Below are 16,174 nucleotides of genomic sequence, written 5' to 3'. Positions count from 1 at the left end.
CTGATGCTTTGGAGATGAAAGAACAAAGGAACAAAAGAGATTGACTGATGTAGTCTTTTCCAAAAGTATTGGAACAGCAAGGTCAATTATTTTGTTGTTTTAAGGTAAAAAATATTGTCATACCATACCATACCATACCATACCATACCATACCATACCATACCATACCATACCATGCCATTTACAAACCAAAATGAGATTGTATGCCCAATGAGGAGCATTTTATGGCAACAAAAATAATCCAAATGTGACTAACATGTTTGATGAATTTCACTCCCAGCGTTGTAGAAGCTTCCCTCCTGCCTCCACATGCCACATAACGGAGACATTCCTGTATGGAAACATACCTGAGGGCAAGACGACTCACCACACACATACACACATTCAGTATAAATAAACAGAGTGTGTTATATATGCATCGTGAATGTGTCTATAGATTTGTTTTGGGTCCTGTCAAATGTGTCTTTTAAATGACATTGTAGCGATTTGTACTTTTCCAAAGTGCACACACTTTTTTTTTTTTTTTTGAACCAGTCCGACAACATGCAGATTGGGCGTTTTGGTGGCTCCATGTGTTACGCCTGCAAACAAGGGAGCTCACTCAGGGAAGAATCAGCAGCTGTCACCAATCCCTTCCCCTCCCGTGTTAGTGTAAAAGTGGGGCAAGACCACATGTGCTTGCGAGGGCCACGACTTTGCATGTTTTCATACCAAGGAATAAGGTTTCATGGCAAATGTTTCTTTCCCACACTCCGGCGGATCTTCTGCAGCTGAGATGGCTTCACAGAGTCAAATTTGGCTCCATACTGTTTCTCATAGACATTATAAATTATGTGAGTTAGTGAACATAGGATTGTCGAAGTGCAGTTTGCAACATGGCTTCAGATCCCACTCAGTGGTGTGAAAGGTCGTCTGTCTCCTATATGTAGCCTGTGATTGACGGCATGGCAAACAATCCAGCCTGCCATAACATAGAAAAGTGAAAAATACTTTTACACATAGAATAGGCTCATATAGGGTCATATTTTATAAATCGGATTTTAACAATTAATCCACATCGGTGATGACTTTGCAAATACAGTGTACATTTTATGCCCTGTTGCCACCAGCTCAGTTTACCATTTTAGAAAAAAAAAAAAAAACGAGGATAAAATGCCCGCCATCGACCCCTCCCTACCAGTGGAACTAACCATACCAAGTGCACCAGTCATATGAAAAGGCAGCTCTCCTTCCAGCTGTCTGTACAAAATTAAACCCCCCGACTGTCAAGACAGACGCCTCTCGTAGGAAAGACAGCTTGGAAATGGACACCAGTGGTGGTTCACAATTTTATTTTGGTAAGATGGAAGCTGTTGTATGATATTCACCTCACTACTACTCCCTCAATGAATGACTTGAAAAAAAAAATGTGTTTTTGCATGTTGTTTGCAGGTCATTGTGCAAAATGTAATAAAGAAGTGCTTGGTGCAGAAAAGGCCTGCCAGGCTTTGGGACAAATATTCCATCAAACATGTTTCACCTGCAGTGTTTGTGGTGAGTATTTATACTGACAGTCTGACGAATAAAAATAGAATACACGGGAAACATAATGAATGTAGAAATGTTGTTTATCATTCCACAAACAGTTTGTATTTTCACTGCAGAATATCTAATAAATATAGATTATTTTCAATCTTATTACTTTGTGCAAGTGTACTTATTGTTATGGTCATTATGAGTATATTTCTATTTTCCCCAGTATGTTATTGCAGAATAAATGAAATTAAATGAAACGTACCCTCCTCGTGTTCACGTTGATTTAGTAGTAAAGTGAATTTGTTTCTCATTAGATAAACGACTTCAAGGCAAACCGTTCTATACAGTGACTGGAACTATCTATTGCGAGGAGGATTTTTTGGTAGGTACACGCTTGAACTGTTTTAATTATTTTGGGTCATTATAGACTATAAGACTAATATGACCGAATTCTAAACCCTATGCAAAACAGTACGGAACACAAGTGATGCTTTCTACAAGCATCACAATAACGCCAGTGTTTTGTTTTTTTCACATTTCCTTTTTTTACATCTGTAAAAATAGAGCTCATTTGACTTGCCAAACAGCTCCAATTTTTATCCAAAAGGAAATGTCATGTTATTTTAGTGACCATTGTGTGCATTTTTTTAATGAAGTACTGACAATATTTCAATATATGCAGTACTCAGGAGTTCATCCATCCCCTGAAGTCTGTTTCAGCTGTGATCAGATCATCACAGATATGGTAAGGGATATTCTATATTTGTTTGTGTACAGGGTTAATATTCAATATGTGTGCACCATCAGGTTGTGCAGGCTCGTGGGAAGACGTACCACTCGGCCTGCTTCCGTTGTGTTGTTTGTAAACAGAACCTGGAGGACGTGCCCTTCACCGTGGGCCCTGACGAGAAGGTTTACTGTATTGACGATTACCACAAGTAAGTATAATTGCTATTTATTTACAGTCTTACTGAACATTGGCTCACACCCAGTTATTGAGACTTAGAAGTCAGTAGAAGTAAGACAGGTTTAACATGAAATGGCTGTTGGTGGTTTCAGGGTGCAGGCTCCTTGCTGTGCTGCTTGCAATAAGCCCATACTACCAACCGAGGTGGGCCTTCAGGAAGTCATTTCTCACACTTTTGAATCTATTATTGTCAATTTTGAATATTTGCTTTATATCATTGTTTTCAGGGATGCACAGAGTCTATTCGAGTGGTTTCATTTAACAAAAACTACCATGCAGAGTGCTACGGATGTGAAGTTGACTTTGTTTGAAGATAAGATTGTTGGGTATAAAATAAACTATAGAATATTCAATATTGTTTCTTGTTTCATTTTGCCTGGATGAATCTAAAACCATTGTCTTTCATTCTTTGATCACCTTTGATGACACACAGCAGCATCAAATAACATCATTGTATCCCAAATATTTTTTTAAAATGAATGACATTAGATTTATTTGATTTCATTCAAAACATTGATTAATGATAGTCGAAATAAATTATGTCACAATGGAATTAATGTATTTTAAAAAAGAATGCATTTTATTACCTTACAGTTGTTGTTGTTGTTGTTGTTGTAGCGCCACCCCGTGGCGCTATTTGCAAATCACACACTTTGCTGTCCCGGAAGACAGCGTTGTGGAAATGAAGAAGATAAGACAGCGATGGAAATGGCGTCAGTTAGTATCCGTGGCTGTGCTCTGTGCACGGTAACTTTGCTGAACTTTGCCTTTGTTTTTTTATCTGGTGCAGATTTTATCCGCTTCATATCATTCCGAGCCATCTACCATAACATCACCGGAGAGACGACACTTTGCCAAGGTAAAAAAAAACTTCCTGAAGTGTCACTGCCAAGCGATCGGAAACTTTTGCAAGTGTGCACAATTCACTTGTCACAATTAATTCACATTTAAGGTCAAATTAAAAATGTCGGAATGTTTCCCCTAGTCATCTGTGCTTCTGCTTACTCGAGAAACATTCCATAAATTATCTAATAAATTATATTTTTAAATAATATGCAAAATTAGACATTGGTTTTAAAAGACACAAGTTGTTAGCAAACTAAATGTAATGATGTTGCAGTGATGCTGTAGCCTTAAAGAACATGCTCAGATTATTTTTTTTATGCATAATGTGTGCATATAATATTGGGTTATTATAGTTAATCAATTTACATCACTGTCAAATTGTCACTATATTACACTACTTCCATGTAATGTATTATTGTGGCATAATTTGAATTATACTCTTTTTTTTAAATTAGATTATTATTAATTTGTGATAAGAGACTATTGCTGCTGTGACAACCTAATTTTCAATCCTTTTTTCTAAAAATTATTCCCCTTCTAAGACTCCATACCATGGTCAGAGGCACTACGAGATCGCTCTGTCCTCAAGTCTCTGGTCATGGATGCGGCTCTGCTGGCTCTTTTCACCGTGCAGCACAGTCTGCTTGCATGGCAGCCTGTCAAACAGGCCTGCCAGTCCATCCTGGGCTCCCTGAACAGGACTGCGTACTGTTTCACCACTGCACTGGCTCTGCAGGTACTGACAGACTCATCCATTATAATTTGCTATTTTATTAACTTCTTGTATTTCCACTGTTAGATCTTGATGCATTACTGGCAACCTGTAACTGGCGCCCCCTGTCTGTGGTCAGTGCGCCATGCACCTTGGAGCGTCTGGTTCCCTCTCCTCTGTTTTGCTGTGCATTTCTTTTGCTGGGCCATCATCTGCACCATCCTCATGATGTTTGACTACCCAGAACTTCTGGGTATTAAGCAGGTAATTTAGTTTTGTATGACATTCAAATGGATAAATACCAAACAACGTGCCTCTTCTCGCATAGGTGTATTACCAATGTTTGGGTATGGGGGACCCGCTGTCCTACAAATCATCCCAGGCCCAACGCTTCCTCTCTCACTTCCGTCATCCGGTGTGTCTGGAACTTGGCGTTGTGCTGTGGCTCCTGCCGGCTTTATCCCTGGACAGGCTGCTCCTGGCATTAACGATGTCAGTCTACCTGGCGTTGGCACACTCGCTGGACAAACAGGATTTAGCTTTCCTTTGCGACCAGCTTAACGGCAAGTTTCAGCTCCTTACCGAGACGCACCGGGCCAAAGCCCCAACCGCCAGCCTTGAGAGCAAGCACAAGGAGAAGTGAAAGTAATCATACTGCTGTGACCTGGAGTCAGTTTAACATAAAACACTGTCTTTAAACTAACTGACGTCTCTCCATGGACTTGGAAGACCCACTGAGATGTTTTTGCACCTTCTTGATGTCTTAATACATTTGCTGTTTAACAAAAGGAGGATGCAGTTACAAAATGTGATTACATTTCACCCAGAGAAACCAGAATAAATCTTTTTTTTTTTTTCCTCTATGCATTTCTGGATTACTAATGTTGATTGGTTAATGGTGATATAATAGGTTGTCATTTTTAAATTTTTTAATTTTTTTATCGTTTATTAAAAGCTGCTGCTGACCTTTGAACCCTTGTTTTTTTTTTTTTAAACACACCACACTGTAGTTTAAAAAAATAGTGCATTTTAATTAATTCCACAGCCCTTTTAATAGCTAGTGACATTTTTTTGGTTTCAGTCCAGATCCTGATTCTTTCTGCAAGTTACTTCTTTAGCTCTGCCCCCCTCCTTGACCTCTTTCATCCTCAATCTCCTCCAATTAGACAGCGACAAGAGACGTGTGTGCATGTGTTGGGGGGGTAAGAGCCCGGGGCAGACGGCTGTGATCTTTAAACGCCTTTCTTAGGTCTCACAATATGGTGCTTGCCACTTAACTCTACAGATGGAATTGAACGTAATTATCGGATTAGTGTCCTGGTCCTTGGAACCTGACAATATTTACTGTAGTCCAGTGATGGTGCCGTGCTTTGGTGCTCTGTTGATTCTGAGTGGGACCTAAAAGACAATTTTGTTGGTTTTTTTTGGTGGGGGTGAAACTGCACAGATTTATTTTTTGGGAGAGCACGGCAAAGTGGATCTAGCAATTGTACAAAAACAAAGCAGGCTTCTTGTAAGTACCTTTCATATGTGACTACTGTTATATTGATCATTTGATTGTATACGGAGAAAATAAATCCTGTTATAAAAATAAAATGCTTCTTTGTACTGGTAGTTTGATTTGGTGTAAAAAAAAAAATTCTTGTAGCATTCTAAGAAGTGTTGAGATTAATTACAGGAGACGAAGCTTCTTGTATAACACTACACAAATGTAAACAACAGCATTAAAAGTCTAAATTAAAACTGAGCTTTTTTTTTTTAGACTTGAATGAAATTGTGTTAATTTGTTTCCATGGTTATAATGATAATGATTTAACTGAAATGAATTTCTCATTTCTGCAGCCCGCTCACACAGGCCAAGACCTGCTGCGTTTCTGTTATGTCTGTCTCCTCTCTTCCGGAATGGAAGCAACTCCTCTTGGAGAGAAAGAGGCGAGAGGAAGAGGAACGAGAAAGGCGAGAAAAAGAAGAAGAGCAAAAGTTTGCCAACATGCCTGCCTGGAAGCGTGGGATCATTCAGCGGAGGAAAGCAAAGCAGGAAAAAGATATTCCCGTCCTGCCGTTGGATGCTCAACCATCTTCGGATCTACTGAGCGACACGGAGACCTCCGCCAATGTCAATCAGAGAAATGAACTCAGTCCAGAGCCGAGTCAATGGATGGATGGAGACCCAAAATTAGTGAGTCAGGTCTCTGTGGAAACCATAGTTCCGCTCCATGAAAATCCATTTATACTCACGCAGAGTATGTGGAGGAGGAGCAGGGAAGGGGATGGAGGATACCAGGAGAGGGGCAATGACTCGGAGGTCAAAGAAAAGGACAAACTGACCCCTAGGGGTCACGATGGGGAGACAGGAAGAGGAAGAAAAATAGAACAGAAAATTGAGAGATTTCGGGATTTGAGTGAAGGAAGAGACAAGGAGAGGAGCAGGGATAGGAGTCAAGGGAGAGATAATAACAAGGAGATTTGGAAAGAATCAGTCAAAGATGGAGCCAAGGAGAAGGAAGAAAATGAAAGAGAGCCAGCTAATTCATTTCCCCCGATGGTCCCTTGTCTTCGAACGATCCGCGCGGATAATATCATCATCATTGAACAGAATCGGAGAGGCAGTGATGAAATCAGAACAAAATGGCGGGAGTTGGAGGTGGAGCAGCCTGAGGAGGACTCGCAAGGAAAGAGAGGGATGAAGATGGACCTCAGGGAGATCCTGGCAGGGGGTGCCAGTGTGACTGAGATCCGAGCTTCTGATGTTCTAATCATAAAGCCCACAACCGGCGTGGAGGAACGCTCTTCGGGAGGGGGAGGAGCCAACCCCAATGAAAGACCAAGCGGCCCAGAAACAGTCATGAAGGACAGCTTGGATGACAACGTGCTTTCTGAACGCGGTGGGAGGGTTAGCCAGCTGCTCAGTAAATTCGGGGAGCTCCATAAACCTCCATCCAGATCCAAAAGTTCAGATAATTTCCTTAGGCCCGGTAGAAGGAAAAATTCACAGGAAAACAACGAACAAACATCTGGCGTGTCCCTCAAAGGTGTACCAAAACGTTCATTCAGCTTCTCCGATAGGGTCGTGTGCGCTAAAGAAAATGGTTTGGATCCAGATGGATACTTTGAAAGGAAACGACGTGAGAGGATACATTCAGACAAAAGCGGGAAGGAAATCCCAGTAATGTGTAAAAAAGACAAGTATGGAAAGCAAAATGATGGGCAATTAGAAGGTCAGAGTCACGCAATCCAGAAAAGATCCGATACAGGGATGGGATTCCAAAACAGGAGTGAAGTCAAAAAATTAGACCCAGTCGAAAGGAGGCCAACAGGTGATGAAGATAGAGAAGGTTTCACCACCGCATCTGTAAAAAGCACCGAGGGAATTTCATTCGCTAGAAGAATCCCGATCCGGCAAGATGGAAAATCCAAGATGGCTGAAAGAGAGGCCGGCGCAGAATGGGAGCTTTTGTCCCATCATACAGAAGAACTAATCAGCAAAATCGAAAAAATCATCGACGAACCGCCTTACAGGAATGAAGCCTATGAAGTCGCCCCCAGATCTCCAAAAATGGGGAACTCTCCAGGTCCCTTAGAAATCCAGATCCCCAGGACTGTGTTTTATGTCGCGGAGGAGATGGCCAGAAAAAAAACCACAGGTCAAAGCAAGGAAGGGAAAGACTCTGAAGAAGGAGTGGAGAGGAGGGAGAGTTGGAGGCTCGGAAAACCCGTCAGCCGCATCGAGTCCTTGCGTGAGAAGATAAGACAAAAAGAGCAAGAGAGGCTAAAACAAAATGGAGGTGAAAGTACCTGTGAGGAACCAGAAAAAGACAAAGAACAGAAGAGGATGACTGAAGCAGACACATCGGTTCAGACATCCGGGTCTGCCTTTGACATCACGCAGGAAGTCGACATGTTGAAAAACTGCCCTCATCTTCCTGTTTCTGTTCTAGACTCACCCACAGCTGCTGAAGAGGAAGTCAGTAGCGGCTTCGAAAACGCTCCCTCCGAAAACCGCGACCAATGTCTTCAAAAATCCGACACTTTAAAAGATGCGGACCGACAAATGACCCAACAAAGAATCCAACACCCGAGTCAGGAAGGAAAACAAGAGGACGCAAAGGACTGTGACGTAAAGGTCAAGGCATCATCCATCGAGCCTGGGCAAGCTCCTTCACCTTCACCGCCGCATCCCAACTCCTTAGCAGAAATGAGCCGGATCTACAACTTGGAAACGGTCGGTTCCAGGTCAGGCTTATGTTTAAGAGAACGAAACCTGGACGTGTCATCGGTACATCTCATCAAGGTGAAGCCCCTCATCGATACACACAAAGGAGATGTTCAAGGTGAAGACGCCTGTGGACTTAAAACCATCCAACTTCAATTTGAGCAGTTTCAACTTAAAGAGCAGGAAGTGCTGACGTCTCAACATGTTTCCTCAAACGCTCCTTCGAAGGACAAAGAGGTCAAAGGATTCCGAAAGCATCAAACTGGTGAGATGGTTAAAGAAACTTCAGAAATAAACCCCAAAGTGTGTCTCAGACGTGTTGCAGCTTCTCCAACATCTCAACTCAAACAACCCAACCCGATTAATAGCTCATACCACAAGAGCCAGGATAAATCGGCAAAAGCCTCAGACGGTGCTCCAACTCCAGCTTCCTCGCCATGTTCCACATCTCCAGCTGCCTCTCCAGCACCATCACCGACATTCTTTACCATTCGCAGTGCCACAAAGCGAGGAGCCACCATTACAATCACCCCGAAAAAACCCACAGGAACAGCAAAAACAACCGATACTAAAATCCCCCAGCCCACCCAACAAACCCAAACGGTATCGACTGAGTCCACAAAGAAAAAATATCCAGCGGTGGAGGAAATCGAAGTGATTGGTGGATATCAAAATCTGGAGAAGTCATGTCTCGTTCGGAGCAAAGGGACACCTAAAAGGGTAAGTAGATTGTAAAATCAAACGGGTCAGCTATGAAAAAAAAACTTTGTTAGCATAGCAATAGCATGTTCTGACAAATGTCTACTGGAATTATTTTTTTTGTTGAGTGGAATCTCCTTTTGCTGGGAGAACATCCTTGTCCAACCTCCGAGACACACCTAAGCTGGTTAAAGCCTTATCAAGCACGGCATCATGATTCTTAGCTGCAGGGATCTGCTTTGCTACTTTGTTCTCTTTCTCATGGTTAAATGTGAAAAAAATAGTTTCATATTGAAAGTAAGTTGCACAATGATAATTGCCTGCCAAACAAATTCTTGTTTTGCAAATCCATGCAAGGCAACACATGGTGTTTTACGGTTTTGCAGAAGCTCAAAATGTTCTTTGCTTGGTTTGTTCCAAACTTCTTCCTGTTTCCTTTGCACCAATTTTGCCGTTTGCGCTGAGTCAGCTTGATTTATTTTGACTCAGGCTTAACCCCTCTGGGCTATAGCAGGGTGTGACGACTTTGTCTTTTTCTTCATGCTTCTTCTAGTTTTGCTTTTTTTTTTTTGCAGTTTTTGTTTTAGTTACATGAAATGTTCACGCAACTATTACTTTGTCAGTTACCATTACATTGAAGCTGTGTAAACATTCACTAACCTGCTGAACTTTGCCAGTCCTCCACCCTGTTAGAAAAAAGTCATTTGTTTGTTTTGTCAACCTAAGAATTTTTTTTTCAACTCAACAATACTCGCTTTGTCACTTAAATTACAGGGATTTTTTTTCTATTTTCAAAATGTTCACAGGGGAAGGTGTGTTTCGATGAGGACAGGCTAGAGCAAGTGTGTGAGTACCCTTCTGAGACCTCCATGATGGTGTCCACCCCTTATCCTCATGAAACGGGGAGGAGTGAGACACCACAGGGAGAGGAACCCCAGGAGGATGAAGAAGTGGATGGAGATGTCATGTCTAAGGGCCCGAGGAATTTGGGGACTGCATTTGGACGGAGTCTAAGAGTGGGTCGGTGTCACTCCTGAAAAATCAGTAAGCAAAAAAACAATTTTGAAACTCACATTCTTTTCCTCTTATCTTTTCCAGATGAGTCGTGCCCTCGGTAAACGCCTGGCCAAAAAAAAAGCCCGAGCGATGCAATCAGGTGTTTTCATGAGGTTTTTGAATGTTTCAATAGATGTGTTGGAATGAGTTTTCTCACTTGTACAGTTTGGTTTCTTCCTGTTGTTGATAGCAAAATTCAATTGAATTTTTTTTAGAGGTCTAATATGAATTTATGGCACATAATGTCAAAGTTCACCAGCTGGTTTTGGTGCTCGGTGGCAAAAGATCACTTCTCTATGCAATTGACGACGATTGATTTATTCTGTAGTCAAGATATTTGCTAGAACTTCAATTTGTGGTAGAAAGATGTTTGTGTCAACTGAGTGCCTTTATATACTGAACCCCACACAAATGATATGCAAATTAGTTGACATGTTGTATGTATTTAATAAAAAAGAGGTGACTGTTTTAAAATGTTGTAATAGTGGAAGAAGACAACAAATTTCACAACTGCTGTCAGAGTATTGGCTGTGTACTATTTACACAAAGTATTTGGAATTTTTTGTTTATAAATGAACATGTTTGGTTGGTGGGACATGCATAAAGTCTGTACAGAACTCCACAAATTATTTTTATTTTTGAAATGGCTTGCTTGAAAAAATGTAATAAATATTTAAAACAATTGTTTCCATTGTTTTTTTTTCCCTTTTTCCGGTGAAAGCGCGACACACCGTGGAAGAATGCGGTACTGCGGCTAGTTTTTTTTTTTTTTTTTTTTTTTTTTTTTTTTTAATATCCGTTTACGGAAACTACTTTGACGTCAACACGTGTGCAGACTTGTCTTGAGAGTTCGCTGCAGTACGTGAGGCGTTGCATGCATACTCCTGCTTCCGAAATAACAACGACGCCGAGTGGGTAGGTCCGGTGTTGTTCTTTTTCTCTCTTTCCAACTGGACTCATACTTGTTCGATGAGGACTATTTTGCACATCCTCGATGGAGCACGGCTCACTTTTTATTATCTGAACCCTCAACGACTTTGCTAAAGGGTGCGGGGGTTCAGTAGGCCGAGGAGATTTCGCTCATGTGCTAAACACGTCTGACAGATGCAAAGGCGACTGCAGGCGTGATTGGAAGAAACATGATTTCCAGCAAAATCCAAGCTGGAGCGTGGAGACAATGGCTCACGCGTGTAAGTATTTATTCATGTTCATGCCTTTGTGTATTCGTGAACGTGCATGCGGTGTGTGTTTAAATAAGTCTGCAGTCTTGAATTAATTTTTTTTCCAGCAGGTCTGTATTTTTTTTATTTATTTTTTAGCAGACAAATGAGCCAGATAATTCTTAATTATTTTTTTTTTAGATAAAATAGTCTTGGAAATAATTTGAATATAATTAATGGCCCAAACATGATGCTTAGAGCAGATTTAGCTGAAAATAAATTTTCATTTAAAGTCCTAGAATGTAAAAACGCCATCTTGGGGTACACCAACTCATTAAATATACAAAAATGGTACACAGATTCATAAAGTATAAAGAAATATAACCTTATTGAATGAAATTATTGTATTCATTTCATTATTCCTTGTAAAATAATTCAAAATAATTTGACTCACTTGCTTGGAAGAAAAACACCAACTGTAAAACCTTTCACTTTTCCTCCAGGTGACATCCAGGCAGGAGCTGAGCATGTCCACTTTCGTGCCCCCGCAGCCGGTCCCTCCTCTGAGTCAAACCTTGCAAGCCTACATGAGGAGCCTGGAGCCTCTCATACCCCCTGAAGAGCTTACTCACACCCGCAAGGTGATGCGGGAGTTCTCCAGGCGTGGTGGTCTTGGTGCGGAGCTTCAGAAGGGCCTGGAAAGGAGGGCCAGAAACACAGAAAATTGGGTGTGTCTTTTGGTTTTATCTCACTGGGAAACCTGACACGTGTTGCTGATTTATGTTTTGGCAAAGCACAAAAAAATCCTCCAAAAGTGCTCGAGTAGCCAATTATAAATATTTTTTGTGTATGTCCCCTGTAGATCACAGACTGGTGGGTCCAGTGGGCCTACTTGGAAAGTCGATTGCCATTGCCTGTGCATTCCAACCCTGCTATTTCTCTTCCCAGGCGAGATTACAATGGCTGGAGGAGCCAACTTTTGTGCGTAAACACTCACTGCACTCCTCACAGCATTGCTAAACTCCTTACGAAAAAAATGGAGTGTATTGCAAAATAATTAGTCGAATGTTATTTCTTTTCAGGTTTGCTTCCAAGCTGATTGTAGCGGTACTTGAATTTAAAGCCAAACTTGACGCGTAAGTCCTATATATTGACATTAGCAAATAACGAGATGTTTTGAAAAGTGGATGTGATCATATTTTTCATATTTCTAAGTGTACTGTAGTCAACCACACTCAGACTGCAGTAATCCTCTAATTACATTTGCTATTTGTGTGTGCTGACCTTCAGCCCCGTCGGCATGGCCTTGTATTCCTTTGCAGTATGATGTTAATCTGTGTCTAAATATACATACCCATTTGTAATAGTATCAATGTCAAGAATATATTTGTTTTTTTACAAGCTCTGTGGAATATGAGCTCTTTGTTTATGAAGTCATGCAGTATGTGGACGTGTTGCCGTGGTAACCCCCCCCCCGCCCCCACCTCTCTTTTCACATGCAAACGTAAACACTCTCAACCTGTGTGCATAATATATTTCAATAACTCAGATATTTTGACAGCTATAGTGTGAAAAACTATTTTTGTCAATACAGCACTTGCAGGAGTTCAGAGTGAATCTCATTAAAAAATGTTAGGCTGAAGTAAATCATTTTGTCTCAAAACTGTTTATGGAATTAATTATTTTCCATTTTAACATCCTAGATCACCTGCAAGTCATTACTTCTTTCTATTTTTTTTAAATTTTATCCATTCATAGTTAATGCAATTTTTTTTTCCCCATTTAGTCATACAAAATGTGCATAGTCAGCAAATCATAATACTGTGTGTGTGTTAGTGGCCGGCTGGCGTTAGAGTACATGCGAGGCAGGCCTCTGTGCATGGAACTCTACCCCCTGCTCTTCTCCTCATGTCGCATCCCGGGCCCCAAACATGACTACGTTGCCCACCATGGGACCTCCCGACGGTCCCCAACGCACATCACTGTGGTCAGAAACTATCAGGTCAGAAAAGTTGCATATCATAATTTACTCGTGTTTTGTTAAATAGGAACCTTGAGCTATTTATAGTAGGAATGAAGTAAAGGATTTCAAATATTTTCCCCTCTTGTGGTTCTTTCCTGCCGTGTGGCTAACGGAACACAAAATTTCTGAAAATACACATAATGGACAAATATCGGTGAGAAGGTTAAAAGAAAACTAACCATTTTCTCCTGGTTCTAGTTTTTCCAGCTGGAGGTGTACAACAGTGACGGGTCCCGACTGACGGAAAGCCAGATTCACGGGCAGCTGCTGAGGATCAGGTCTCAGTCCTGGAAGACGGATAAAGAGCCGATGGGCATCCTGACGAGTGACCATCGCCACACGTGGGGGCAGGCCTACAACCGCCTACTGAAAGGTAGAAGAAAATTACTCTCAGACTTGAACGATGTTATAAAAAATTATCTTACAACTTTTTATTTCATTGACCTATTTTTTCCCTTGAAACAATACGCTCACTAAAAACCTTTGTCACCCAGATAAATTAAATCGGGAATCAGTGCGGGCGATCGAGAGGGGACTTTTCTCATTATGTCTGGATTCTCCAGTTATGAGGATATCAGATGAAAAGTATGACCACACACACACTCAATTATACATGGGCTAAGTACCTTTTGAAGGAGCATGCTGCAAATTTGATTGACAGATATGCCAGCCGCAAAGCAGCCCAGGTTCTGCACGGAGGCGGGACCTTCTCCAATAGTGGCAACCGTTGGTTTGACAAAACTCTTCAGGTGAGTGACCAAGCTGCTTACTTCTGAGAAAAGCAAAAGTTAAAAACACTGCTTTGGTGTTACCTTTGCTTGTTTGTACAGTTTGTGATTGGCGAGGACGGCTCTTGGGGTCTTCTGTATGAACAAGCCACAGCTGAAGGTCCTCCCATAGCAACTCTGCTAGATTATGTCCTGCGCCACTGGTAATAAAGATATATTATTTTTTATCATTTGTTCATGTGTATATTTTTATATGAATGAGCAATTATTTTATCTGCAGTGAGGAACCAGACTCACGGAGGTCACCACTGGTCCCTCTTCCAATGCCCAAGAAGCTTTACTTTCATATAGACCGAGAAATCAAGAGAGACATTGAGAATGCAAAACAAAACCTTGATATGTAAGTTGCATAAATTGGATCGCAATTGTTTGCAAACTGCTGATAAGATAAAAAAATCTTATCTGGCTCTGCATTGTCAGCCTGCCATTGTCAATTTTAAATGATGCTGTGCTAGTTTGAGGGAAGTTTGTAGGGAAAGGTCACATTAAAAAAATATTCAATTCATCATATTGTTGTTTCCAGACTGATCAATGACCTGGATGTGAATGTATTCAACTTTAAAAAGTTCGGCAAAGACCTCCCCAAGCGGCACAAATTAAGTCCCAACTCCTTCATCCAGTTGGCACTGCAACTGGCCTACTACAGGTAAAGACATTTGTCAATATTTGCAACAACTTGTGTTTATTGCTAAATGATACAATAACTTTAGGGTTTGATCATTGACAAGAAAATGCCGAAAGACTGTCGATTAAAGTACACAAGCGGTTTTGTTTGTCTCCCGTGTGTGTCGGCAGAGTTCACGGCGACGTCTGCGCCACTTGCGACATTGCCTCTCAGAGGATGTTTCGCAAAGGAAGAACCGAATATATCCGCTCGCCTACTAACGAGATGTTTAAATTCATCCTTGCCTTTGTTGATCCATCTGTATCGGTGAGCAGATGTGCTTAATTGTTTAAGGATGGGGGGATTTATTTTTTTCTAATGAGGACATTTTTGCAGCGGGAGGTCAAGCTCCAACTGCTGACAGAAGGCATTGATGCCTACTCAGCTCTGACTGACCAGGTAACCAAGCTATTTAAGATATTTTCCTGACTTATGAATGTTCTAAGTTTTGCAATAATTCCATATTTGTATTCTATGCAGGTACTTAAAGGACATGGCATAGACCGACATCTGCTAGGGCTCAAGTTGCAGGCTATCGAAGAGGGATTGAGCGTTCCCAAAATCTTCATGGATACCGCCTTTGGCCTGGCAACTCATTGGAAACTCCGAACTGGGCAGGTGCGGGCGTTTATTTGTCAAAGTGTACAATTTTTGGGAAATAATTTGCTTTTCCAGATCTTATTTTCACTGTGAATGTAATTTTGAATGCTTGTCATTCACTATTGCAGGATTTTGAAACTTTTGTAATCTAATTTTTCCTTTCAGGTGCCTGCAAACACAGACAGTGTGATGTGTTTTGGTCCCCTGGTTCCTGACGGTTACGCAATATGTTACAACCCACAGTCTGACCACGTCCACTTTTCTATTACTGCTTTCAACTGCTGTGATGAAACAAATGCAGAAAAGCTAGGCGTTGCTGTGCGGGACACTCTGTGCCAACTGCACGAGCTATTGGAGCCTACTATGTAGAGTATTCCAATTTTCACTCCTCAAGCAAATGTACAAAACTGTTTATGAAGGGTGCCTTGTGGATGTTTTTTTTTTTTTTTTTTTCTCTATTCATTCACAGGTGGACACATTAATTCTTCAGCATCAATGATGGACAAAAAGCGTTTGTATATACAGTATGATTAATTGTTACCACCATTAAGATTTGGAGGTTACTTGGTGTGATTGTGAAGGACCAAAATATGGAAAAAAAATGTTGATGGTAACAGTTGAACTTGCTTAAATTAAACTGATGTGGCCCAATTTGTTGGGCATGTATACGCACAACTTGCTGGTTGGTAATAAATTTTCTCTTATTGCTCACTGACGAGGTGGTCGTTGTTTGTGTCTATTCTCATAATTTAGTCAAATCGCTCATGATTTTTTTTAGTTTTGTTTGATCAGCCTCTATGTATTGTTACATAAATATTGATTGGGGATTAAAGAAGTCCCCCATTGATTATTAATCTATAGAATAGTTTACAAAAGTTTCTTTACAATATTTGAATTAAAGTATTGATTTCCCAAAGCAAAACAAGAAGTC

At 41.0% G+C, this 16,174-nt stretch overlaps 4 protein-coding genes and 1 long non-coding RNA gene across 7 annotated transcripts; 4 read left to right on the top strand and 1 right to left on the bottom strand.

Annotated features, from left to right (window-relative positions):
• Positions 1-105: 105 nt before the first annotated feature.
• LOC148379770 (uncharacterized) lies at positions 106-12,224 on the bottom strand. Its single transcript, XR_015855126.1, has 4 exons — positions 11,623-12,224; positions 4,378-9,985; positions 3,070-4,289; positions 106-961 (listed from the first exon to the last, which is right to left on the bottom strand). It is a non-coding gene; the product is annotated as an uncharacterized LOC148379770 (long non-coding RNA).
• limd1b (LIM domains containing 1b) lies at positions 1,191-2,903 on the top strand. Its single transcript, XM_088365773.1, has 7 exons — positions 1,191-1,337; positions 1,432-1,533; positions 1,830-1,897; positions 2,198-2,260; positions 2,323-2,453; positions 2,575-2,626; positions 2,710-2,903. Exons 1-7 carry the CDS (start codon positions 1,304-1,306, stop codon positions 2,791-2,793), a joined length of 534 nt encoding a protein of 177 aa, XP_088221899.1. The 5' UTR covers positions 1,191-1,303; the 3' UTR covers positions 2,794-2,903.
• On the top strand, positions 3,145-5,013 carry nrm (nurim). Its single transcript, XM_088365770.1, has 4 exons — positions 3,145-3,341; positions 3,871-4,064; positions 4,128-4,304; positions 4,369-5,013. The coding sequence occupies exons 1-4, from the start codon at positions 3,185-3,187 to the stop codon at positions 4,681-4,683; spliced, it is 843 nt and encodes a 280-aa protein (XP_088221896.1). The 5' UTR covers positions 3,145-3,184; the 3' UTR covers positions 4,684-5,013.
• Positions 5,157-10,690, top strand: ppp1r18 (protein phosphatase 1, regulatory subunit 18). Its single transcript, XM_088365758.1, has 4 exons — positions 5,157-5,553; positions 5,883-8,973; positions 9,759-9,972; positions 10,051-10,690. Exons 2-4 carry the CDS (start codon positions 5,920-5,922, stop codon positions 10,068-10,070), a joined length of 3,288 nt encoding a protein of 1,095 aa, XP_088221884.1. The 5' UTR covers positions 5,157-5,553; positions 5,883-5,919; the 3' UTR covers positions 10,071-10,690.
• cratb (carnitine O-acetyltransferase b) lies at positions 10,802-15,958 on the top strand. Of its 3 annotated transcripts, none has more exons than XM_088365761.1 (17): positions 10,802-10,923; positions 11,113-11,198; positions 11,672-11,896; positions 12,031-12,149; positions 12,251-12,304; positions 13,005-13,170; positions 13,390-13,564; positions 13,686-13,776; positions 13,853-13,940; positions 14,022-14,122; positions 14,200-14,319; positions 14,503-14,625; positions 14,775-14,910; positions 14,980-15,042; positions 15,124-15,261; positions 15,409-15,608; positions 15,713-15,958. In XM_088365761.1, the coding sequence occupies exons 2-17, from the start codon at positions 11,148-11,150 to the stop codon at positions 15,723-15,725; spliced, it is 1,863 nt and encodes a 620-aa protein (XP_088221887.1). In that variant the 5' UTR covers positions 10,802-10,923; positions 11,113-11,147; the 3' UTR covers positions 15,726-15,958. The 3 variants fall into 3 exon arrangements, with proteins under 3 accessions (XP_088221887.1, XP_088221889.1, XP_088221888.1); XM_088365762.1 differs by having other exon boundaries at positions 10,849-10,923; positions 11,121-11,198; XM_088365763.1 differs by having other exon boundaries at positions 15,409-15,958.
• Positions 15,959-16,174: the final 216 nt, after the last annotated feature.

Source organism: Syngnathus floridae, chromosome 21, assembly GCF_059516105.1.
Source record: "Syngnathus floridae isolate MCC-2025c chromosome 21, RoL_Sflo_1.0, whole genome shotgun sequence".
Lineage (NCBI taxonomy): Eukaryota > Metazoa > Chordata > Actinopteri > Syngnathiformes > Syngnathidae > Syngnathus > Syngnathus floridae.
This window is presented reverse-complemented; position numbering and strand designations above follow the sequence as displayed.

What these genes read in the sequence shown, in the direction of transcription:
- limd1b (XM_088365773.1), top strand. Translation starts at nt 1,304, where the DNA reads ATGGACACCAGTGGTGGTTCACAATTTTATTTTG. An exon ending in TGGTTCACAATTTTATTTTG is followed by an intron (nt 1,338 to 1,431) that starts GTAAGATGGAAG and finishes TGTTGTTTGCAG; the next exon opens with GTCATTGTGCAAAATGTAAT. An exon ending in TGTATTGACGATTACCACAA is followed by an intron (nt 2,454 to 2,574) that starts GTAAGTATAATT and finishes TGGTGGTTTCAG; the next exon opens with GGTGCAGGCTCCTTGCTGTG.
- nrm (XM_088365770.1), top strand. Translation starts at nt 3,185, where the DNA reads ATGGAAATGGCGTCAGTTAGTATCCGTGGCTGTGCTCTGTGCACGGTA. An exon ending in AGAGACGACACTTTGCCAAG is followed by an intron (nt 3,342 to 3,870) that starts GTAAAAAAAAAC and finishes TCCCCTTCTAAG; the next exon opens with ACTCCATACCATGGTCAGAG. An exon ending in CCACTGCACTGGCTCTGCAG is followed by an intron (nt 4,065 to 4,127) that starts GTACTGACAGAC and finishes TTCCACTGTTAG; the next exon opens with ATCTTGATGCATTACTGGCA.
- ppp1r18 (XM_088365758.1), top strand. Translation starts at nt 5,920, where the DNA reads ATGTCTGTCTCCTCTCTTCCGGAATGGAAGCAACTCCTCTTGGAGAGA. An exon ending in GCAAAGGGACACCTAAAAGG is followed by an intron (nt 8,974 to 9,758) that starts GTAAGTAGATTG and finishes AAATGTTCACAG; the next exon opens with GGGAAGGTGTGTTTCGATGA. An exon ending in TGGACGGAGTCTAAGAGTGG is followed by an intron (nt 9,973 to 10,050) that starts GTCGGTGTCACT and finishes TATCTTTTCCAG; the next exon opens with ATGAGTCGTGCCCTCGGTAA.
- cratb (XM_088365761.1), top strand. Translation starts at nt 11,148, where the DNA reads ATGATTTCCAGCAAAATCCAAGCTGGAGCGTGGAGACAATGGCTCACG. An exon ending in GGAGACAATGGCTCACGCGT is followed by an intron (nt 11,199 to 11,671) that starts GTAAGTATTTAT and finishes CTTTTCCTCCAG; the next exon opens with GTGACATCCAGGCAGGAGCT. An exon ending in GATTATGTCCTGCGCCACTG is followed by an intron (nt 14,123 to 14,199) that starts GTAATAAAGATA and finishes TTTTATCTGCAG; the next exon opens with TGAGGAACCAGACTCACGGA.